The 25,272-nt window shown below is 43.9% G+C and overlaps 1 protein-coding gene across 1 annotated transcript in view; it reads right to left on the bottom strand.

Moving 5' to 3' along the window:
* Positions 1-10,148, bottom strand: part of rnf17 (ring finger protein 17) — a 125,488-nt gene extending 115,340 nt beyond the window's left edge. The window contains exons 1-2 of the mRNA XM_034162083.1: positions 10,066-10,148; positions 358-470 (exon numbers count right to left, since the gene is read on the bottom strand). Of these exons, the coding sequence (XP_034017974.1) occupies positions 358-470; positions 10,066-10,132 (180 nt within the window). The 5' untranslated portion in view covers positions 10,133-10,148. The remainder of the gene's footprint in view (positions 1-357; positions 471-10,065) is intronic.
* Positions 10,149-25,272: the final 15,124 nt, after the last annotated feature.

Below are 25,272 nucleotides of genomic sequence, written 5' to 3'. Positions count from 1 at the left end.
CGCTAACAAAAAGACAGGACAGAGAGCTGGAAGTGGCAGAGCTGAAGATGTTGGGAGAGGTGAGGATGGACAGAATTAGGAATGAACATATTACAGAGACAACACAGGCCAGATGGTTTGGAGACAAAGACAAACAGATGGGAAAGAAAAATACTCAGGGAAACACTACAGCCTGTATCATCCAAACAATTTCATCAACACATTTATAAAGCCCACATATCGATGCAATAAAATAACAAATCCCTCAAGGAGCAGAGCAAGGTATAACTACTATAAAACCACTTCGTACAGTCCCGGCGAGTTTTACTACAAAAAAGCACAACTGGCTAGTACACCACGTAACTCACTGAAACCTACCTCACACTCCGGACATCGAATGATACGGTCACACTCAATAGTGCACAGGCATGATGTGCAGTAGATGTGGCCACACAGAAGTAGACGGGGGAGGTTGCCTTCAACTTCTTCTTCTGGAGAAAAACAACAAACATAACATACATTTAAACAAACAAGCACCAATGAATGGGGGAAGATGCAGCCTTCAGCATCAACACTGGTCTGACGGTGCAGCACCAGGTCCACATCCAGTTCAAATAAAAAAACCTTTACAAATGAAAAAAAAAAAAGTTTGAGATTAAAGCAGGGGTGCTGCAAAAAGAGACTCCTACTGACGATCGTTGAGAGATAATGCATAGTTTTTGTCTTGTAGTTAGAGATGGGCCCGATCCGATATCTATATCAGGATCAGATATTGATGCAATTCACATACTGGATACCGGAGGGGCAAGACGGATCCACTTACTGATCCAGGCCATTGCCGCATAAGCATATGGCAAATTAATGCATAAGATGGTGAGCTTACTTTGCTTGTGAATGGGCGTGGCGAAGATTAAAAAAATAACCTTCAAAATTTTAGTAGCATTACTGGCAAAAAATATGATTTTGGTCCATTGACGAGCTCATGAGACTGAATGTCAACATCGCCACCCTGCAGGAAACATGACTAGCCGATGCAGGCACACTGAGGGAGAGGGACGACACATTTTTCTGGCAAAGGAACAGCTCTAATGAGCCCAGAGAGCATGGAGTAGGATTTGCGGTAAAGAACAACCTGCTGAATATGGTAGAACCAAGCAGGGGCTAATCTGAGCGACTCCTAACTCTCCGTTTTAAGACCAATGAAGACCCCGTCACCCTTGTCAGTGTGTATGGCCCGACGCTGTCCACCACTTCCGGATGCCAAGGATGAATTCTATGAGAACCTCGCATCTATCATCAGGAATATCCCCAGTACTGAACAACTTGTTCTCCTAGGCGACTTCAATGCTAGAGTGAATGCAGACATCGAATCATGGCCCTCTTGCTTTGGTCTGTTTGGAGATGGAAAGTCGAACAAGAATGAATAGCGACTGCTCGAGTTCTGTGCCTTTCACAACCTGTGCATCACAAAGTCTTTAAGACAAAGCCTCAAGGCACCTTGAGGCACCTGCGCTCAAACCACTGGCACCAGCTAGATTTGATCCTGGTTTGGCAGGCCAACTTCACACACTCTTATCACAGCACGGACTGTGATACACAACACTGCCTGGTAATGCTGCAAGATCAGGCTGCAACCCAAGAAGTTCCACCATCCAAAGTAACAGGCAATCCCACACATTGGAACCAGTAAGATGACCCAGCCAGATCTTGTAGATCAATTTGCAAAGGAACACGATGCATCACAGCCCAGAGACACTGCCACAGAGAGGTGGGAAACTCTGAGATACCATCCACCGCACCGCCCTGGCTACCTTTGGGAAGAAAACCTCAAAGCCACATGACTGGTTTGAGGCCAAGGCATCAGTGATGGCCTCCGTTATTGATGCCAAGCGCGCTGCACTCACAGAGTACAAGGGGTCACCCTCAGAGGAATCTGCAGATGTTCAGGGCTGCCAGGAGCACGGTCCAGCACACTGCCAGGCGCTGTGCCAACGAGTACTGGACAGAGCTCAGTGAGAAGATCCAGACAGCTGCTGCAACGGGCAACATCAGGGGGATGCACGATGGCATCAAGAAGGCACTGGGACCAATGTAGAGGGAAGGCGGCTCCCCTTAGATCTGCCACTGGGGAAATCATCACCGACCAATTTCAGCAGATGGAACACTACTCAGATCTCTACTCCAGAGAAAACACAGTGGTTCCCTCAGCCCTGGATGCCATTGAGTACATGCCAGTCATGGTAGAGCTCGATGCAGAGCCAACCATGGATGAGCTCAAAGTTACTTTATTTGTACAAAAAGTTAAAATTTGGTTTGGCAGAGTCACTACATTCATAACAATCACATAAACACATAAATACCGATAAAAAATACAATAAATATAATAAAAATACAATGAGCAATGCAAGTATAGGCCAATAGCATGGCACCTAGAAGAAAGTCACAATGTGCCTGCCATCTCTATGCAAAGTAGCAAATAAATTAATTAAATATACATTCAAAGTCATCTGTTAAGAGCACTAATAGCAGCAGGAATAAAAGTGCTCCTGTAGCGTTTAGTTCTGCAGGAAGGAGCTTTATACCTCCGTCCTGAAGGGAGCAGTTCAAACTGATCAAAAAGAGGATGTGAGGCGTCCTTTAGAACTGCCTCAGCCAATCTCTGGACCTGCCTCATGTACAGAGAGGCTGGATACAGCTGAGACTCTCCTCCAATGATTTTGCTTGCCCATTTTACAATCTGATTCAGACTGTTTTTGTTTTTAACTGACAAATTTCCAAACCATGACACCAGACAGAAAGATAAAACAGATTCAATATAACAACGATAAAACATAGTTAACAGTGATTTGTCAATGTGAAAGGATGCCCGTTTTCTAAGACAGAACAAGCGCTGGTATCCTCTTTTACACACCACTTCACAATTAGACTCAAAGGTGAGTTTGTCACCAATGACAGTACCCAGATATTTATAGGTGCTCACAGTTTCTACAGCCTGACCTTTTAGGAGAGTTGCTCCATGTTTGTGGGCACCCTTCCTAAAGTCAATGACCATATCTTTAGTCTTCAATACATTCATCTGTAGGAAAGACTTCTCACATCAGTCCAAGAAATCATCTACAACAGGACCCAGACCTCATCAAGCACTGCAAGACTACTCTACTGCAGCCTCTGCACAAGGTCCTCTGCCAGTGATGGAGAGAGGGAACTGTGCCACAGGACATGAGATGCCAAGATTGTTACCATATACAAAAACAAGGGTGAGAGGAGTGACTGTAACAACTACAAAGGCATCTTCCTACTTAGCATCATAGGTAAATTCTACACTCAGGTCCTCCTGATCTGACTGCAGAGGCTGAATGAGCACGTCTACCCAGAATCACAGTGTGGCTTTCGAGCTGAATGATCCACGATAGACAACTCCAAGATTAGTGTAGAGAGCAGTGGATGTCCCTGTATGTTGCATTCATCAACTTCACTGAGGCCTTCGACCTTGTCAGCAGAGAAGGTCTTTTTCAAGGCTCTCAGAAAGACTGCCTGTCCCCTAAGACTGCACATAGCTTAATCGAGTCCTTCCATTCCAACATGAAGGGGACTGTGCAGTTCAACGGCAATCTCTCCCAGCTCTTCAGCATACGCAGTGGGGTCAAACAAGGCTGTGCGCTCACCAGAACTCTTTGAGATCTTCTTCACGCTCCTCTTGAGGCACGCATTTGGCACAGCACAAGAGGGAATCTACCTGCAGACCAGATCAGATGGCAGATTCTATAATCTTGCCTGCCTAAAAGTGAGGACAAAGGTTCATGAAGTCCTCATCAGAGATATGCTGTTTGCTGATGATGCCGCGATGGTAACACACACCCAACGGGAACTGCAGCTGCTGATGGACCACTTCTGCTGGCCTGCAAGGACTTCGCACTAACCATCAGTCTGAAGAAGAACAACGTCTTGAGCTAAGACACACCTGCACCACCATCAATCACTATGAGCTCAATGTTGTTCACCAGTCATGTACCTTGGATCCACCATCACCAATAACCTCTCCCTTGATGCTGAGATTGACAAGAGGATCGGGAAAGCAGCCACGACACTTGCTCTCCTCACATCAAGAATGTAGACAAACCCCAGGTTGACCGTGAAGATGAAGACAGCTGTGGACAATCCCTGCGTCCTCAGCACCTTGCTTTACAGCAGTGAGACATGGACCACGTAAGCCTGCCACGAGAAAAGGCTCAACTCCATTCATCTCAGAACCCTCCAACGAATACTCGGCATCTCCTGGCAAGACAAGTTGACCAACACTGACGTCCTATCTTGCGCTGGCCTTCCCACGATATACACCCTGCTGAGATGTCGGCTGCAATGGCTAGGTTATGTTCGCCGTATGGAAAATGACCGAATTCCAAAACACATCCTCTACGGAGAGCTTGCCATGGGTCAGAGAAGCATTGCCCACCCTCAGCTGAGGTACAAGGATGTGTGCAAAAGAGACATGAAGGCGCTAGACATCAACACAAACGCCTGGGAGGACCTCGCAGCTGACCATACCAGATGGAGAGGCACACTCTATAGGCAGCTGCAGACAGGTGAAGAGAAGTTGTCTGCTGTGGCAGCAGAGAAGCGAGCTTGCAGAAAGGAAATGACAGCCAACAGACCAGACTCAACACACACGTGACCTATGTGATTGTGACTCCCACTCTTGCATCAGCCTGTACACCCACAAGAGGCACTGCTCAAGTTGAGCAGTCAGTTTGTAAAAAACAACAACAACAAAAAAAAAAAAACAGAGGATATATTTACCCATGGTCAGTCATGACCGATGGAGGCCAGAGACTGGACTCTGAGAGGATTTAGTACTGCTACAATAAGGATGCCAGCTGCCGTTATATGCCTCAGAAGAATAAGGGTTCCCTTTGTTTTTCTCTACAGGGTCACATTTTTGAGAAAAAGCACATTTCATGACAAAATAAAGCCATAATATACATACATTTTAGATGAGATAGAATTTTAGTGATTCCTTGGGAAGACTCCCTCAGAGAAATTGAGGTTCCAGCAGCACACAGTACCAAAAGTGAAAGTTAAAAATAAATAAATAAATAAATAAATAAATATATATATTTGAAAATATAAATACCAGATTTACTGATCAATACTGGTTTACTGGCTACTACTGTTCCACTCATTCCCGACCTCTGTCTTCCTGTTACTCCTCCTCCCCCTGAGTGAGGAGTTACATAGTCTGATGGCCTGAGGGACAAAGGGGGTTTTCAGTCTGTTGGTCCTACACTTGGGAAGGAGCAGTCTGTGGCTGAAGAGGCTTCTCTGGTTGCTGATGGCAGTGTGCAGAAGGTGACTGGCATCGTCCACAATGTCCAGCAGTTTGTCCAGTGTTCTCTTCTCTGCCACCGTCAACAGAGTCCAGCTTCATGCCAGCCCGCCTGATCAGTTTGTCCAACCTGGATGTGTCCTTCTTGGATGTGTCATCCCCCCAGCACACCATGGTGTAAAAGAGGACGCTGGTAGAACATCCACAGGAGTTTCTTGAAGATGTTAAAAGACCGCAACCTCCTCAGAAAGTACAGTCTGCCCTGTCCCTTCCTGTACAAGTGGTTGGTGTGGGGTGTCCAGTCCAGTTTGCTGTCTACCCATAGCTCAAGGTACTTGTAGGAATCTACAGCCTCCACCTCAGCTCCCTCAATCCGAACTGGTCGCGGTCTTTGTCTGGACTTCCCAAAGTCAATGACCAGCTCCTTTGTTTCCAAGGTGTTGAGCTGTAGATGGTTTGTGCAGTAGCAGGCAGCAAAGCCCTTCACTAGGTTCCTGTACTCCTCCGTCATCCCTGCATCTAACAATGGCCGTGTCATCTGCAAACTTCTGGATGTGACACAGCTCAGAGTTGTAGCAGAGGTCAGAAGTGTAGAGGATGAAGAGAAGATGGGCCAACACTGTGCCCTGGAGTGCTCTGGTGCTGCTGATCACAGTGCCAGACGTTGTGTCCCTCAGCCTGACATACTGCGGCCTGTTGGTGAGGTAGCTGGAGATCCAAGTGACCAGGCAGGGGACCACTTGCATCCTGTTCACTTTGTCCTGGAGCACAAGGGGCTGGATGGTGTTGAAAGCACTCAAGAAGCCCAGGAAGAGAATCCTCAATGTGCTGTTTCCCTTATCCAGGTGCGAGTGGACTCTGTGTAGCAGGTAGAGGATAGCATCCTCCACACCAACACCTGCCCGATATGGAAATTGTAGACAGTCCTTGGCATGTTGCTCCTGGGGTTTGAGGAAGTTGAGGAAGAGCTGCTCCAACGTCTCCATCAGGTGTTAAGTGAGCACCACTGATCGGAAGTCATTCATGCGGACGTTTTGCCAATGGGAGCCATTTTTCTTTGTTCTTTTGTTTACTGGAGTAATCTCACAATGGGGCTGGATTAGTCGAGTAATTAGAATAATTTGATTACAAAAAATGTTTGAGGCAAATTCTGTGCCTCAAAGCTCCGTTTAACATTGTAGTAAATATTCCAGGCCTGTGTGTGGCACTGTAACGTCCCCAGAAAAAACAGAAGACGAGAGCGTGCGCATAAGATGTGTTAGCGCTATCAATTTAGCACCAACAGCTACAGCTTTCCAACGCGACACACAGAGTAAAATAAAGCCTTTTAAGAGATAGAGAGTCCACGCTGATCATCTGAAATAACTATACAAGTATAATTACACAACTCTGGAAGAACGTTTGGCTTCTGTGAGTGGAGAAACTGGGAATAGTGCAACATTTTTATTTTTATCTTCATTTTACATACAGTCCCAACTTTTTCTGATTTGTGGTCGTTTCTGTTGCATTTCTGAAATTGTTTCTCCTATCAGTCACGTTTTGTGCTTAAACACTACATTAAGTTCAAGATTGAACAAATAAATTTGGAAAATAACAGCTGTTAACGTTCAGAGTTCTCACCTGCTTTTTGTGATCTGTACCTCTGAACATCACCACAGCTTCTCCACGTTCATTCATATATTCTCATTTTTTAAATGTTTTTAAAGATATGTGACCGTTTATTTCATCTCTTGATCTCATAAATTCAGTATTCGACGCGCACATGGTGTGAACAGAACGGTAACGGCAGAATCACGAGAACGTTCAGAGAGAAGTAAAAGCAGCTCCACGTTTTGTTTTTGTTTTTTTAACATGTTCACTCAGGTTAAAATCCTCTCTCTGCTCCGCGCTCGCTGTGTGCACTGATGTTTCTCAGACTGTAACGTGTCGTGCCTCCATTCAGGAATCTCCCTCCCCCACCCCCTCCCTCGCGGTCTGTTGACTCCGCGCACGCACAACACACACACACCTCCTTCGGTAAACTCTGCATTTTAGACGGCTTTGAAGAAGACGGCCACTGTTTTAATCGGCCGTCTTATCCAAACAGCAGGACGGCTCGCTCCTCACCCTCCATGTTATTGTCCTGCCTTAAGACGAGAGCGAAACAGAGTGAGCGAGGCTGCAGCACAATGTCAGATTCTGAGTCATTTTATGCTTTCTGGATAAAATAAATAATTCATGGTAATCGCGAATATGAAAAATAATTGCGATTGGTGAATATTGTAATAATTGTGACTGCCCTACCAGGGACCCACAGTTGAAGTTTGCTGTTCGCTCGGCGGCGAGCTGCTGTCTCTCTCTGTCTGGTGTGAGTGGCTCTGCACTCCCCTCACAGGAGGCAAGTCACAGCTCCGACCCCGGCCACATCCTCTCAGCGGAAGTCCACTCTTTCTTCTGTGTTTTGCTCAGACTCGCACTGAGTGTTTCAATTTTTTGGGCAACACACAACCCTTCACAGACATGGTAACTTAAAAAAAAGAAAGAGTGCGAGGCTTGCATGTTCAACCTCCAGCTGAAATGCATCTGCTGACTCGCAGAGAAAGAGAGATTAAAAAAAAATAAATAAATAAATCACGCAGGGACCCAGTATACCAACCTTAAAAAAAAAAAAAACAATCCTCAAAAATGGTTACATTTTACAAGTTGGGGAAAAAACAAAACAGAAAGCCACATCCCATCACCATTTCAGCAAAATGTCAAGACTTTGGCACAGAGACATTTGTGCCATTGCTCAGGAGAACCCTGGACTATTGATGATGTTTAACAACGCAAAATTCCTTTTTATCCAATTACTCGCCAGAATAATCGTTAGAATACTCAATTACTAAAATAATCGATTGCTGCAGCCCTATCTCGCAAGCTCAGGTTCACATTTGAGTTTTTGATGCAACTTCTTTGGGAAAACCCGGTTGGAAATTTCCAGACTGGCCGCTGTTGAGGGGATTTTCATCCTTTTGAGTGGGCTGCTGGCCACGTTTAAGGGGTGGCCTGTCTTGAGAGGGGCCACTAATGAGGGGGATCGCTGTACTTCTAACAACTATAGATTTTGCTCCAAACAACCTGATTTATGATTTGACTGTACAGATTTGCTGTAACACATAAATCACGATGTGACTGTTATAGCTCGTGTATTTCTTTGATTTTTGAGCAATCTAAATATGAACAATATGCCTAATTTTGGGCTTGCTACCATCTGCAGGCCTTCATGAAAAGATGATCACACTAGATAGCTCAAAACTGATTAAATTTTTCAACTCTACACCAAATGTTAGAACTAAATGAGCAGTTTCACATCTGTGAGGCGTATAGCGGGTGAGTTATTAATATCTAAAGTTGACACACAAAACACCCTTTTCGCAAAATGTAAAAAAAAAAAAAATCATCTGTGATTAAGATTATGACTTAGGTGGGCACACTCCTGGCTGGGCGCTTTTCAGTCTGGGTGCTCTGTGCCACTTTGTGTCTACGATCACAGTGTTCTATCATCGCTTAACCCCAGCCCGCATCTCACCCCCTCCAGACTTCCAGTTTTCACTCACACAGCTGCACCGATCAGGGCGCTTTTCAGTCTGGGTGTCCTGTGCCCCTCCCTGGAGGAATTTCATTCGAGGAACACTTTAAGGCACTGTTGGCGGCTACAAATCGGCTGATTTTCAATTATGACTCTGGAATTCTCACACTTGTCTTTACTGATTGATGGGAAGCAATGGAATTGCATTAGGCTAAGATGTTTTCTTCATGGATGTGCAGTATGTGGTTCTGAGCGAAGCAGTGGTCAATGTGGCATTTTTGCTGATCTCATAATTACGAATTCAGGATCTTGTAATTACAAGAAAACATCACATAATTACGAGATCTAGCCTAATATTGTATTTTATTGTTTTCGTATGTTATTTTTAGATTATTTTTGTATGCCATGTGCAGCGCTTTGTGACCCTGGTCTGTGAAAGGCGCTTTATAAATAAAGCTTACTTACTTACTTACTTAGATCGAGATAATTATGAGACAATGTGGTTTTTTTATCCAGTGAATGCAATGCACTTCTGTAGCAAATGAAATATGGGCAAAAATCTAACATTATGCATCCCTAAAAATAGATAAAATGGGGGTTTTGATCTGTTTTCAGGAGGGTTTTGACATCCTGAGAGAAATTTTCATATGGGACAAGTTAGTGTTTATCTTGTCTGAACAAGTGATAGGTTGAACAAAATGCTTAATATCCCTGAAAAACCTTAATATCTATCCTGCTGTGTCAACTTGACATATGTTACAATGATTCTATTGAATAAAAATAAATAAATAAATAAAATAGGGCTCAGCTCTCTTTATGTTGAACCTGTGACCAAACGAAATCAGTTTTCCTTCAAACAAATAAAAAGTAAATATAAAAGTTGACAGAAGCAGAGTTGTTACAACCAGACTGCACGTGCCCAAAAACACGTGCCCAAAAAAAAACGAGCGAGCGAGCGCGCGCGCGCGCACACACACACACACACACACAGGTTTAAAAGTATAAAAAATAACGATGTAGTCGTTCTTGTCATCAATCACATTCAACACGTCATTACTAGATTAAATATAACAAAACTAAAATGTCTGAAAGTGACATGTTAGCAGATGCTAACGACGTGCCGAGGAACTTTGCTCAACCACACCGTGAGAACGAAGTTTACCACAAAAGTCCACATTTAATTGAGGGGAAAAAAGAGACGTTCGCATCCTACCGGGCAAAGTGAAGGCATTTCCACAATACTTGCAAATAACAGCGTTTGAAAACGGGCCTGAATCCATCGTCGACGTCCGACGCGCTTAAAAACGAAGAAGCGTCGCCCTCAAGGTGGAAGATGAAGGGTCACGTGACCAGCACGCGCTGCGTTCACGCCCAGGCTGCAGGCTCCATCTCTCTGACAGGGACGTAACCAGACTTTTTTTTTAACAGGGGTGGGTCTTTTACATTAAGCGTGGATCTTGAGGTTGGTTGGTAAACTAATCAAAATAAATTCCATAACTTGATACTAACAAATAGGGATCACATCTGAATTGTTTACTGGCCTGGATATAATATAAAATCTCTTGTTAAATATTCATTTATTTTATTTAACCAAGGTTAGTCCCATTGAGATTGAGATCTCTTTTACAAGGGAGACCTGCACAGTTATGAAGTTTCCAATTCACCTATCCTGCATGTCTTTAAATGTCAAATGAAACCGGAAACCCACGCAAACACAGGGAGAACATGCAAACTCCACACAGAAAGGCCACAGGTGGGAATTGAACCCATGGCCTTCTTGCTGTGAAGCAACATTGCTAACCACTAACCCACCGTGGTAAGTCATGTGTATAATAGAAGATATAACTTACTGAATTTTCATGTAAGCCATATCACCGCCAAGTAATTATATATTCTGTGATTTGTATTGAAGGAATTAATATTTATGCAACCAACTGCAAGAGCAGTTACTTGACATATCACCCCAAATCAGAAAAAAAGTATAAGGAAATAAGGAAGAATAAGGAAAATGCAATTTAACAGAAGAGTAATCCTTACATTTATTTTGACTTCTGTTTTATTGCAGACAGTATGAACCCAAGATATTTCAAGTTTTGTATGGTCAGCTTCACCTCATTTGTTAATAAACATCCATTCCTGCATTTTAGACCCAAAAAACATTCAAAAAAAAATTTAAAAACTGGGGCAATTTATTGTAAATATCATCAGTCTTTATAGGCAGTTTGGTTGAGACATGTCAACGGATGGATACATGAACACGTCCAACTAACTGACTATGTCTTGGACTTCATTTACATCAATGATTAATAAACACAAACAGTATATTCAAGTCAAGTCAAGCAGCATGTGTTGGTGCCAGCATCCATTACACCACAGAGCCGCCTTAGGTCCCTGATGGAAACCGCCCAGGCAGGCAACTGGTTTATCCCCACCTCACTAAAATAACCATCTATCTGCCACAGTCTTGTGAAACGTGTCCATTCCATTGGCCTTCTCCAGTCAGTGACTGGAGAAAACTATTTGTATGTACAGCTCTGATCACTTGGGAGCCGGACAGCCAGGTCTGAGCGCACACAGCACAGGGAGGTGCCTGTCAGCTGATCACAGCACACTGACAGCTGGATGACGGCTCAGTGCACAGATTAAAAACACAGAAAACACCACCCGGACAGGTGACAATACCTACATATGCAATTACATAACAAATAACGAAAATGAATGACCACATGACACAGAGTGACACTTTCATCTGGGTGCTGAATGGACAGGGGGGACGTGTCCACCCACAGCTGCTGCTGCTAGAGATCTCTGGTCTGGAGAATACATACCGAGTTTTGAAGGACATGAACTTACAACATTCCTCCGTGAGGCGTGTGTCTCTGCCTGCTGTCCTCACATGGAAATGCAAAAAACATCTTTCGCCTTTACGCTGGGCTGCAGCGACTGCACACAGGGAACCTGGTCCATGTCCTTGTTGATTTCAGGCATTTTTCAGCACCTTGTACAAGCTATCGATGGTAATGCAGTGGCAACGTTTCTGGCTGGTAATCTGAGCTTTTGTAAATTGCAGGTTTGAATCCTGTGGGTGGCGTATATTTCTTTTTTTTTTCACAGCAGCTGCGCGATGTGGTTACATATGCTCCAGCTGCTCATTCTATGTTCCCGCTGTGACGGTTTTGTGCACGAGCGTGCCCGAAACTGTCACAGCGGCATCGTTCACACCTGCCCAATGTTTTCGTGGTTCACTCATATGAGCTGTTCCACAGTGATTCGCCCTGATTTGTACTTATTTGTGTGAAGGGGCCCTCACAGATGTTGGTCCATATTGAGATGACAACATCACACAGTCGTCCATTCAACCAGTCTGTCCATTCTCCTCTGACCTCTGACATCAACGAGAGATTTTCATCCAAACAACTGCCACTGGATATCTTCTCTTTTTCAGACCATTCTCTGTAAACCCTAGAGATGGTTGTGTGTGAAAATCTCAGTAGATCAACAGTTTCTGAAATAGTCAGACCAGCCTGTCTGGCACCAACAACCACGCCACGTCAAAGTCACTTAAATCCTCTTTCTTCCCCCATTCTGATGCTCAGTTTCAACTTCAACGAGTTGTCTTCACCACACCTAGATGTCTAAATGCTTTGAGTTGTTGCCATGTGACTGTGTTAACAAGCAATTGAACAGGTGTACCTAATAAAGTGGCCAGTGAGTGTATTGATGCCTTTACGAAATGTGGACCCTGGAAAACTCTGGAAAAACAGAGTGCAGTCCTTCTCCAGCAGTTTGGTTCCACAGCCTGTTGTGTGTGTGGAGGTGAGCCCAACTATTTTGAGTTGGTATCTCTCAACCTCTTGCACAAGCTCAGGCTCCTTCCCAACCAGAGGTGAAATTCCATGGTCCAAGAGTCAAGTTCCATCATCAAGTGTCAGTTTGTGTGGGCCTTTGTCTGTGTCCACGCCAGAAAAGCAGCGCACCAGACCCTCTATAGACTCCATGTGGGTGGCGAGGCCACAGGACACCGGGTTTGTTTGTTCGGGCTGAGCACAGCCGAGTCCCATGGTTGTAGATTTGGCCAGCAGGCACTTGTCTGAAAAATCATTTGTTACCAAATGATTATTTTTGAAACATGATACAAGATCTGTTGGGAATCATGCTGCAAATCATCATCGCAGCCTTCAGTGATTGCTGTTGAAGTGCCTATGTGCAAGGCTGCAGCAGGGCTTCGTGCTGAAGTGACAGGTTTGGACATCAGGAAGCAGGTCACAGAGGAGCCACCCAAAGCTGCCTCATGTTCTGTCCATCACATCCTTCCTGGTTTCCATTTACCTATTTGTTTTTCATTTATCCTTTTATTAATTTCAAACTTTTTTTAAATGTATTTTTACTAGCAGTTTGTAAAATTAATTAATAAATACTGATAAACCACAAAACTGACTTAAGCTCCAGTGTCTCTGTCCATGGTGCTGAAACTGTTTGACTCCTTTGGCCAATTTTCTTAAACCCTCCAAAGCGTGACTATCCAGGGTTGGGACCAGGAAGCAGAGTTGTAGTCTTACACACCTCTCTGCAGCTTCTCTCCCCCTGCCATCCCCTCATTACCCCATCCCCGTAGAGACGGTGCCTGCTCCCAGACCACCAATAACCAGCAAAATCTATTTAAGCATAAAAATTCAAAAAGAAAAAATAATATAGCACCTTCAACTGCACCACAGACTAAAACAGTTAAATGTGGTCTATTAAACATTAGGTCTCTCTCTTCTAAGTCCCTGTTAGTAAATGATATAATAATTGATCAACATATTGATTTATTCTGCCTTACAGAAACCTGGTTACAGCAGGATGAATATGTTAGTTTAAATGAGTCAACACCCCCGAGTCACACTAACTGCCAGAATGCTCGTAGCACGGGCCGAGGGGGAGGATTAGCAGCAATCTTCCATTCCAGCTTATTAATTAATCAAAAACCCAGACAGAGCTTTAATTCATTTGAAAGCTTGACTCTTTAGTCTTGTCCATCCAAATTGGAAGTCCCAAAAACCAGTTTTATTTATTATTATCTATCGTCCACCTGGTCGTTACTGTGAGTTTCTCTGTGAATTTTCAGACCTTTTGTCTGACTTAGTGCTTAGCTCAGATAAGATAATTATAGTGGGCGATTTTAACATCCACACAGATGCTGAGAATGACAGCCTCATCACTGCAGTTAATCTATTATTAGACTCAATTGGCTTTGCTCAAATATCTTAGATCTTGTTCTGACTTATGATATGGAAATTGAAGACTTAACAGTATTCACTGAAAACTCCCTTCTGTCTGATCATTTCTTAATAACATTTACATTTACTCTGATGGACTACCCAGCAGTGGGGAATAAGTTTCATTACACTAGAAAGTGCTGTAACTAGGTTTAAGGATATGATTCCTTCTTTATGTTCTCTAATGCCATATACCAACACAGTGCAGAGTAGCTACCTAAACTCTGTAAGTGAGATAGAGTATCTTGTCAATAGTTTTACATCCTCATTCAAGACAACTTTGGATGCTGTAGCTCCTCTGAAAAAGAGAGCTTTAAATCAGAAGTGCCTGACTCTGTGGTATAACTCACAAACTCGCAGCTTAAAGGAGATAACCCGTAAGATGGAGAGGAAATGGCATCTAGAAAGCTAGAACATCTTACTACTCATCACTAATTGAAGAAAATAAGAACAACTTAGCCAGGCTGACAAAGAGTCAGAGCTCTATTGAGCCGAGTATTCCTTTAACTAGTAATGACTTCATGACTTTCTTTGCTAATAAAATTTTAACTATTAGAGAAAAAATTACTCATAACCATCCCAAAGACGTATCGTTATCTTTGGCTGCTTTCAGTGATGCCGGTATTTGGTTAGACTCTTTCTCTCAGATTGTTCTGTCTGAGTTATGTTCATTAGTTACTTCCTCCAAACCATCAACATGTTTATTAGACCCCATTCCTACCAGGCTGCTCAAGGAAGCCCTACCATTAATTAATGCTTTGATCTTAAATATGATCAATCTATCTTTATTAGTTGGCTATGTACCACAGGCTTTGAAGGTGGCAGTAATTAAACCATTACTTAAAAAGCCATCACTTGACCCAGCTATCTTAGCTAATTATAGGCCAATCTCCAACCTTCCTTTTCTCTCAAAAATTCTTGAAAGGGTAGTTGTAAAACAGCTAACTGATCATCTGCAGAGGAATGGTCTATTTGAAGAGTTTCAGTCAGGTTTTAGAATTCATCATAGTACAGAAACAGCATTAGTGAAGGTTACAAATGATCTTCTTATGGCCTCAGACAGTGGACTCATCTCTGTGCTTGTTCTGTTAGACCTCAGTGCTGCTTTTGATACTGTTGACCATAAAATTTTATTACAGAGATCAGAGCATGGCATAGGTATTAAAGGCACTGCGCTGCGGTGGTTTGAATCATATTTATCTAAGATTACAATTTGTTCATGTAAATGGGGAGTCTTCTTCACAGACTAAGGTTAATTATGGAGTTCCACAAGGTTCTGTGCTAGGACCAATTTTATTCACTTTAGACATGCTGTTATGTGTCGACGCAGATTGAGGAGCGAACCTGCGTCAGACAGGACCCAGCACTAAAAATAACCAGAAAGCAGTTCCAACAACAAAAAACAATTTATTTTTCACCTGTGCCTAAATAAATTATACAAAAAACCCCAACCCAATGTCCTTCAAGAGGAGTGACTGCTGACACGCTCTCCACCGTTCATAAGTAGAGAAGTCCGGCGCTCCTGGACTCACTACCATCAGACAAACACCCCCCAGGTGGACACGACAAACTGACTCTCTGTGAAGCACAGAAGATGTGAGGTAAGTTAGCAGTTATAACAATTTCTTTCACAAGACACACACTATCAGCAACACATCAAGTCTGTACTTTTATCTTTATGCACATGAGCAGCTTCTCACAATAAGTGGAGGATCACTTATCCTGCACGCCACAGCAGTGAGAAGCAAGCCACACCATTCTCATCACAATTTCAAGTATACTATGTAGCAAAACATCAAGTTACTATCTACAATTAGTCAAACAGTTAATTACCTTTACTGTGTGCTGACAGAATGTGTCCTCACCCTTCCCTGCTTCACAGGCTTAATGTGTCAAACCCAGGTGCGGTCCTCAGCATCTCACAAACGAACATAACAAGGTCGAGTTCCCGGCAGTTCTGCTTGATTCACACATGCCTTAAAAGCAGAACGCCATCCAATTATCTGCTACAGCTGAAAGTCTTTAGGGCTGCACGTGAGCACCAGTCCCAGGTGCCTCACATGATATTAACGAGGGTGAGGATTCTTCAGCCAGCACCTTTTTTCCACAGACAAATCAGCTTCCATGCCACCTGAGGAGCAAAGAAAAGAAAAACACACCAAAACCTTCAGCCACACCCCCAACACACAACACATGCTTCCCTTAGGCAGTATTATTAGAAAGCATTGCTTAAATTTCATTGTTACGCAGATGATACCCAGCTTTATCTATCCATGAAGCCAGAGGACACACACCAATTAGTTAAACTGCAGGAATGTCTTTCAGACATAAAGACATGGATGACCTCTAATTTCCTGCTTTTAAATTTAGATAAAACTGAAGTTATTGTACTTGGCCCCACAAATCTTAGAAACATGGTGTCTAACCAGATCCTTACTCTGGATGGCATTACCCTGACCTCTAGTAATACTGTGAGAAATCTTGGAGTCAATTTTGATCAGGATATGTCCTTCAATGCGCATATTAAGCAAATATGCAGGACTGCTTTTTTGCATTTGTGCAATATCTCTAAAATTAGAAAGGTCTTGTCTCAGAGTGATGCTGAAAGCTAATTCGTGCATTTATTTCTTCTAGGCTGGACCTACTGTAATTCAGTACTGACAGGGACTAGAAGGAGAGAGCATATTTCACCCATATTTCACCCATATTGGTTTCTCTTCATTGGCTCCCTGTTAATTCCAGAATAGAATTTAAAATTCTTCTTCTTACTTATAAGGTTTTGAATAATCAGGTCCCATCTTATCTTAGGGACCTCATAGTACCATATCACACCAATAGAGCGCTTCGCTCTCAGACTGCAGGCTTACTTGTAGTTCCTAGGGTTTGTAAGAGTAGAATGGGAGGCAGAGCCTTCAGCTTTCAGGCTCCTCTCCTCTGGAACCAGCTCCCAATTCAGATCAGGGAGACAGACACCCTCTCTACTTTTAAGATTAGGCTTAAAACTTTCCTTTTTGCTAAAGCTTATAGTTAGGGCTGGATCAGGTGACCCTGAACCATCCCTTAGTTATGCTGCTATAGACTTAGACTGCTGGGGGGTTCCCATGATGCACTGAGTGTTTCTTTCTCTTTTTGCTCTGTATGCACCACTCTGCATTTAATCATTAGTGATTGATCTCTGCTCCCCTCCACAGCATGTCTTTTTCCTGGTTCTCTCCCTCAGCCCCAACCAGTCCCAGCAGAAGACTGCCCCTCCCTGAGCCTGGTTCTGCTGGAGATTTCTTCCTGTTAAAAGGGAGTTTTTTCTTCCCACTGTTGCCAAGTGCTTACTCACAGGGGGTCGTTTTGACCGTTGGGGTTTTTCCGTAATTATTGTATGGCCTTGCCTTACAATATAAAGCGCCTTGTGGCAACTGTTTGTTGTGATTTGGCGCTATATAAATAAAATTGATTTGATTTGATTTGATTTTGGAAAATTGTAATTTCATACATTATTTTTATGAAAGGACTTGTCTGCTCCTCTCTATCAGGGGTGGTTTGTGCGCTTGGTTTCAGTGCAGAAGTTTCTCAGTTCAAACCCCACTCCTGCCCATTTCTCCATGCAATGTGGAATTGCTTCAGGAAGGGTATCCAATGTAAAACTTGTGTCAAATCATCATGCAGATCCACCTCAGACCTGCTGAGGTCCTCAAGACACTTGGATCCTGGATCATGTCTCTCCATCACACACACATAAGACATGTCAAAAGTGGGACGAGAAACACTGATTTTAGAATTTGATTGAGCATAAAATCCAGATGAAGCAGCACCATTTGTCTTTGAACACTTTAAGCGTTCATAGTCATCATATTTACCAACTGTTCTTTTTTTTAAACTCATGATGATTTTGTAATTTAACCACTAAAAAGTTTTGGAGGCCATTTCTGTTTTTGTCCACACATTTTTGTTTCCTCATTCTGCTTTTGTCTTCCAGTCTGTGATTCATTCATTCATGTTCTACTCCTTATCTGGGTCCAGGTTGTGGTGGCAGAAGACCAAGCAGCTCATCCCACACTTCCTTTCAATCAGTCTGTGATGTGGCTTGTTTTTCTGAAGCACTGGTGGACGTTTTAATCCACGTGGCACGTCCAAACAAGTCACACAATGGAGACCTTTCCAGAGAGAAGTGACAGAAGACGAGCAGTAAGGGGCGTGGCCTTTCATTGTCAGCAAATACGCTTGTCACATTAACTGTTCTGCAGTTGAAGTCAGAGTTTCTGTGTCCATGATAAAATACAGAAATAAAAACCAACCAAAAAACAGTCAGTGATGCTCAGAGGGCCTGTTGCCAGGTGACATTTGGAAGACATTTGACTTCAGGCTGATAAAAACACAACAACTACAAGATCAATATTTCATTTTAGAATGATTTTATTTTTTTATATTCAAATACTCGTATTTCTTATCTTTTCACAGTCATGGTACACGGTGTTCACAGAAAGATACATTACATATAAAATAAAATATAAGAATACATAGTCTGATCTAGGGGACAATGTTTTTAGGCATGTGGCTCTTCTACTTTCAGATGGTCCCAGAACCTGTCACAGAATGAGACGCTGTCTCTTTCGTTTCCACCCTCAGCTAACCTTGTTAACATACATTCATGTGAAACTGTTTCAATCATTACACTGGCCCATTCTCGAATACTGGGTACAATCAGAGTCTTCCAGTGTCTCAAAATAATTCGACAAGTTGTAATCAAGCTTACAGAAACCACTGTGAAATATTTTTGAGACAAGATAGCTTCTGTCTCCCAGTAGACAAATCTCTGGACGGAGTGGTATATCGAAACCAAGCCAGCCACTTAAAATATATATGACCTTCTCCCAAAGAGGTGTGATGAGTGAGCATTCCAAAATACAATGAATAAAAGTTCCCCTTTCCCTTCTACATTTCCAGTACAAATCATCCCCCGACAGTTTCATTCTGAACAATCTTGATGGAGTAAAATAATACCTGTGCAAAACTTTTTACTCCTGGCCTCTCTCACGTATTTACCACACTCTGCCACCAATTTTTCCCACTTATCGGGTTGATATTCATGACCCAAGTCTTTTTGCCAGCTTCCTTTGAGACTATTAGTGTTGTTGCTAATGGCAAGACTAGCAACTTTATAGAATTGAGAGGCCCTACCTTTATCAGTGGGAGCTTCATAAAATTTAGAATTTCTTTATCACCAAGACTGCATGGTACCAAGCCAAGGCAGCTCCTAATTTGTAAATATTTACAAAAATGATCTCCACCCATCAGATTATATTGCTGCTGCAACTGATCATATGATAATAATACACCTCTTCAAATAGACCACCAAGAGTGTTTATGCCTTTAGATGACCATTGCTCCCAATACACAGATTTTCCTCCAATACAAATTTCACTGTTATACCACAGTGAAGAATATCTGAGTTGTGTTTCTACATTTAAAAAATTTTGTGAGCTTTTGTCCAGACATCATTTGAGTGCAAAATGACTGGATTTGTATATTGCAATTTCTTTGGGTTAGTCTCTGTATAGGCATAAGCGGTAAACTATCTGTTCTTCGACAGCGATCCAGGGATTGGAGAACTCGGCCCTGTGCCAATGTTTGGCTAATTTAGTCATTTCGAAAAGCTAGATAATACAGTCTTAAATCCGGAAGACCTAACCCTCCATTCTCTCTACAGGCACAGAGTTTACTTAACCTAATCCGAGGTTTTTTCCCACTGCCACAGAAAATGTTTTGTGAGATCTTCAAATTGTCTAAATACACTAGCTGGTATTTTGAGGGGCAGCATCATGATGATATAATTGAACTGTGGGACAACTGCCATTTTTATTATAGTTACCTTTCCCTCAGAGACAATTTTATCTTATCCCATTTTTCAAGATTGGTTTTAGTTGTCGCTAATAAAGGACTAAATTTAGCCCAACCATATCATCAATATCATCTGACAATTTGATGCCCAAATATTTCATTCCCTTGCACATACATTTAAAGTTAAACTTTTCCACCATGAATGGGAAACATGTTTTAGAGAGAGGCGTGGCTTCTGACTTATTCCAGTTTATAGAATAATAATAATAATAAGTTTTATTTGTACCGCACTTTATATTTGAATGCAAATCTCAAAGTGCACATAAAACAGCAATAAAAGAGATAAGATAAAATTACAATACATCATACATACATTAGTTAAAAAACTAGCTGTAAGCTTTTCTAAAAAGGAAGGGTTTTAATCCTTTCTTAAAAGCATCCACCCTCTGTGGGGCCTTGAGGTGGTCTGGGAGGGCGTTCCACAGGCAGGGAGCAGCAGCCTCGAAGGCCCGGTCCCCCATGGTCTTGAGCCGTGTCCTGGGTGGGAGCAGACGATGCTGTTGGCCTGACCGGGTTCTGCCAAAGGTATGTGGAGTGAGGAGGTCAGTGAGGTAGGTGGGGGCATCACCATGGAGACAGTGGTGGGTGTGCAGAAGGATCTTGTACTCTATACACAAGGCAGGCACGGAACAACTCAGTTCAAATCTCCACTGCAGGCAGAAGCTGATTAGACAATTAGCATAACGTGACAGCTCAATAACACAAGGTGTGAGGGACACCAAATCCACTGTCATTACTTCATAAAAGTCACCAAAACCAAATTACCTCAGGAAGTGTGCTGAAGAGCGTGAGACCTCACTCAATAATCCTTCACAGACTGTGGCGTCAAACCTGAAGCGGTCTCTGCGTCCGCAATGGTGAGATTGTTCTCCTGACGTCGATCTCACACGTCTGCTCACAAGGTCGAGTCTCTGGCAATCACACACTGTGCATTCAAGGTTTAAGTGCAACAATCTCTGATCAAGACAGAATACACCACAGCTGTGAGTCCTGATGACCTGCACATGAAAACAAGCCTCAGGTGTTCAGGGTGAGGTCCTAATGCTCAGCCACTCAGTCCTGAATGCATGCCACCTGGTGGGAGAAACAAAACCAAGCCAGCCAAACACCCCAGCATACAACAGTACCCCACCCTCACGGGAAGCCTCCTGGCGACCCCCCTCTAGGGACCAATAGCTGGAATGTTGGCTGGGAGCAAAAAACACCTCCTGCAGCTTCAGTCTCAGCTCCGTGTGCTGACGATCCAGCTGGGAAAGCCTGTCTCCAAGAGCCGAGCATTACTGCGCTCTGAAGACAACTCCGTCGTCAGCTGCTCAACCTACAATGGTAATCTCTTCATGTGGTCATTGATCATCTCAATGTTGAGCTTCTCTAGTTCTCACTTCAAGCTGGATAATGCAAGCTTCCAGCCGCCTCCTCTCCTCTGCCAACAGGGAACTTCGTGTTGAGACTATCAATCCCATCTTGGAGTTTATCTTTTTCTCACCCTGAGCCTGTCTGCAGTAGACTGCTCCTCCTGGGTGTGAGCATGTCTCCCTCCATGGCTTTAATCAATCAATCAATCAATTTTTTTTTTTATATAGCGCCAAATCACAACAAACAGTTGCCCCAAGGCGCTTTATATTGTAAGGCAAGGCCATACAATAATTATGTAAAACCCCAACGGTCAAAACGACCCCTGTGAGCAAGCACTTGGCTACAGTGGGAAGGAAAAACTCCCTTTTAACAGGAAGAAACCTCCAGCAGAACCAGGCTGAGGGAGGGGCAGTCTTCTGCTGGGACTGGTGGGGCTGAGGGAGAGAACCAGGAAAAAGACATGCTGTGAAGGGAGCATAGATCGATCACTAATGATTAAATGCAGAGTGGTGCATACAGAGCAAAAAGAGAAAGAAACAGTGCATCATGGGAACCCCCAGCAGTCTACGTCTATAGCAGCATAACTAAGGGATGGTTCAGGGTCACCAATCCAGCCCTAACTATAAGCTTTAGCAAAAAAGGAAAGTTTTAAGCCTAATCTTAAAAGTAGAGAGGGTGTCTGTCTCCCTGATCTGAATTGGGAGCTGGTTCCACAGGAGAGGAGCCTGAAAGCTGAAGGCTCTGCCTCCCATTCTACTCTTACAAACCCTAGGAACTACAAGTAAGCCTGCAGTCTGAGAGTGAAGCGCTCTATTGGGGTGATATGGTACTACGAGGTCCCTAAGATAAGATGGGACCTGATTATTCCAAAACATTATAAGTAAGAAGAAGAATTTAAATTCTATTATAGAATTAACAGGAAGCCAATGAAGAGAGGCCAATATGGGTGAGATATGCTTTAAGCTACTTATCACTGTCTTTAGCATCATTAACTGCTTCATCCCCGAACATTCACAGCTCTTCCAGTCCTCTCATCTGGTCTTTCATTCGGGCTGCAGTTTCTTCAAGTGCTATAAGACATTATCGCGATTTTCAGTAGCATCTTCAAGATGGCCTTCAAGCCCTCCCAGATCCAGCTCCCGTTTCTTCTTGGTAGAGTGGGCCTGGAAACATTACCTATATACATCCTCCAGCTGAATCTTCATCTCCTCCAGTCGCTGCTCCACGGCACAGTTGGACCTCTTCAAACTATGAACTCTTTCCGAAGTCATCCGTCTCGGTCTTGAGCACTTTATTAAATCGGTCAAGTTCATCTTTCAGGTCTGTAAGAGTCTTTAACTCTTGCCAGGGTCAACACTTTTGTCTCCTCCCTGGCCTCCGCTTCGGCACGATCATACTCCTCTGCATGTAGAGTAGCAATACGTTTCTCTTTGGCCCACATCTGGTCAGACTCTTTTTTGCTTCCTCTCCAGATTGGAGACGATCTGCCGAAGGTGGTCCTGGTCCACCAAGAGGTCATCCATTTCTCTTGCTGCAAACGGATCTCTATCTTATCCAGTTTGTCCATAGGCTGAACTTTTCTACTCCAGCTGCCGCTGAACACCGTCCAAATTCCCACTGGACTCCTTTGAGGCCCTCTTCAGCCCCCTCTACTGACAAGGTGTTCTATCCTGCCTTTGTCTTTCAGCCAGCTGAGTCTAGAGAGCAAAGACGTACTTCTCTACAGTCTTCTTGCTCTTGTTCTCTTCTTTCAGCTTCTCCCGCAAAATATACCCCTCATCCTCCATCTACCCTAGGCAGATGGAGAAGGAAGGTGTCTACTGGACTTCCTCTTGGAGCAGCTCCTGAATGTCCTGCAGCTGACACTCCAGTGCAGAGATATCTTTTGTTATATTTGATGGTCTTGCCTACTGCTTCATTTAGCGGACCTATTAGCGTCTCCACCTCTGACTGCATCTTTGCATTCGTTTCTGTCATTCACTTTGCACAGATTTGGCCAGGAGTTCATAAACCTGTGCATTCAGCCTTCTTTCGACCATGTTCAGAGTCTGCCTAGTCACAAAACAAAAAGCAAAAAACAAACAACCATACCAACACCGCCCCTCCCCAAAAGACCGTCCCATCAAACCCTGGGAAGAGGAGAAAAGAAAAAAACAAAACACAACCCAAACTTAAGCTTGCAAAAAAAGAAAAGAAAAATCTAACACCCCCCCTCCCCAGACGACATGTAGGGACCAACACCCCCCAGAGGACATCCCGCCAGCTCCAGGAGTAATAACCACAGCCGAGGTCCCTCTGGGATCCAAAGTCACCCATGGGGGCTCCTAGCGCCACCCAGAGGACCGTTCCATCAAACTCCAGGAGACCCCCCCCCCCATGACTAACAACAGACCCAGCCCCGGCCGTCTACGGCTAGATGGACCCACAGTCATTTCCTCCCCAGAGGACACCACAGTCACACCCTGAGGGCAGAAACCGGGGGGAAAAATAAATAAATAAAAAAAACAAACAAACCAAACAACAACCCCAACCCCACCCCCTCAGCACAGGGGAAACTGGAAGTACGTCCAGTGTCACCAACCATGACTATATCCCAAAAGTCAACCGGGAGGAGTGGAACAGCGGTAATGGCGTACGGCACAAGACGGTGCCACCCCTCCGACTTTTAAACCAGCCACGGGTATATTCCACTGCCCCAAACCTCAGCTACGCCGATGGCGTACGGCTCAAAGGAACGCTGAAGCCGGAGGTGGAATAGGGAAGTAACGAAAAACACCCCTAAACCCCCCCCCCACCCGGGTGCAGAGGTTACCTGGGAAACGCCCAGCATAACCGAACTGCACCACCCCAGCAACGCCAATGGCAAACGGCACAGAGGCGCACCAAGGCTGGAGGTTGTAAAGGGAATTAAAAAATAAATAAATACCCCAACCCCCCCCCCCCCGCCCCCCCAGGTGCAGAGGTACCTGGAAATGCCCAGCATAACCAAACTGCACCACTCCAGCAACGCCGACAATTTACGGCTCACACGGCTGGAGCCAGAGGAGAAGAGAGGGAACAACAAAGTCAAAAAAAGAGAGAAAAACAAAAAACAACCCAATTACTCCCCCATCACCCCCCAGAGGACCGTCCCCATCAAACCCTGGGAGGTGAAACCAAAAGAAATAAAAAGAAAGACCAACAGACAAACATAAAGTCACCTGGGGCAAACTATGCTCCAGACAGCCTGCATTTTCAACTCCACCAGACCACAGACAGTGCTTTAAACCCACAAAAACAACAAATTAACCCCTGATAAAAAACACCTCATACTAAAACAAGAAACAGATAATAACCAATAAAAAAAAAACTAACATGGCCTATATCGTCAAGTGCAAAGAATGGAAAAACAGTGTTTTCCATCCTTTGAACCTGAACGGTAATGTGATTCTGTCACCAACAGAGGGAGCCAAAGTGCCAAATAAAAAAATCCCCGTGGTAACAGAGTAAAAACCAATTCACACTGCTGTAAACGACAGCAGGTTATAACAAACAGCTTAAAGTGCAAACTAAATACCACCGGGGCTGCTACAACAGGCGTCAGAGCCAGCTGCACGGGAGGAGACGGGGCTACAGCCGTAACAGCGGGGTGCGACGCGACCCAAGCTGTAAACTCCACCATACGCGCACCAACACTCACAACCCGGGCAGAGAGCACCCGCAACTGATCCCGGATCAACTCCAACATCTGCTGCAGCCTTCCCGGCAAAGATACCGTCTCTGCTTCCGCTGGTCCATTGATAAATGGCCAGAGACTACTGTTATGTGTCGGACGCGGTCGGAGCACCGACCCAGCGTTTGACAGGACCCAGCACGAAATAAGCAGAGCACGGTTCAAAAGATAACACATTTTAATGTAAGTGAGTGAAGTGATA

This window comes from Thalassophryne amazonica, chromosome 21 (assembly GCF_902500255.1).
Source record: "Thalassophryne amazonica chromosome 21, fThaAma1.1, whole genome shotgun sequence".
In the NCBI taxonomy this organism is placed as follows: Eukaryota; Metazoa; Chordata; class Actinopteri; order Batrachoidiformes; family Batrachoididae; genus Thalassophryne; species Thalassophryne amazonica.
The sequence above is the reverse complement of the archived record's forward strand: the minus strand, read 5'-3'. Positions and strand labels throughout refer to the sequence as shown.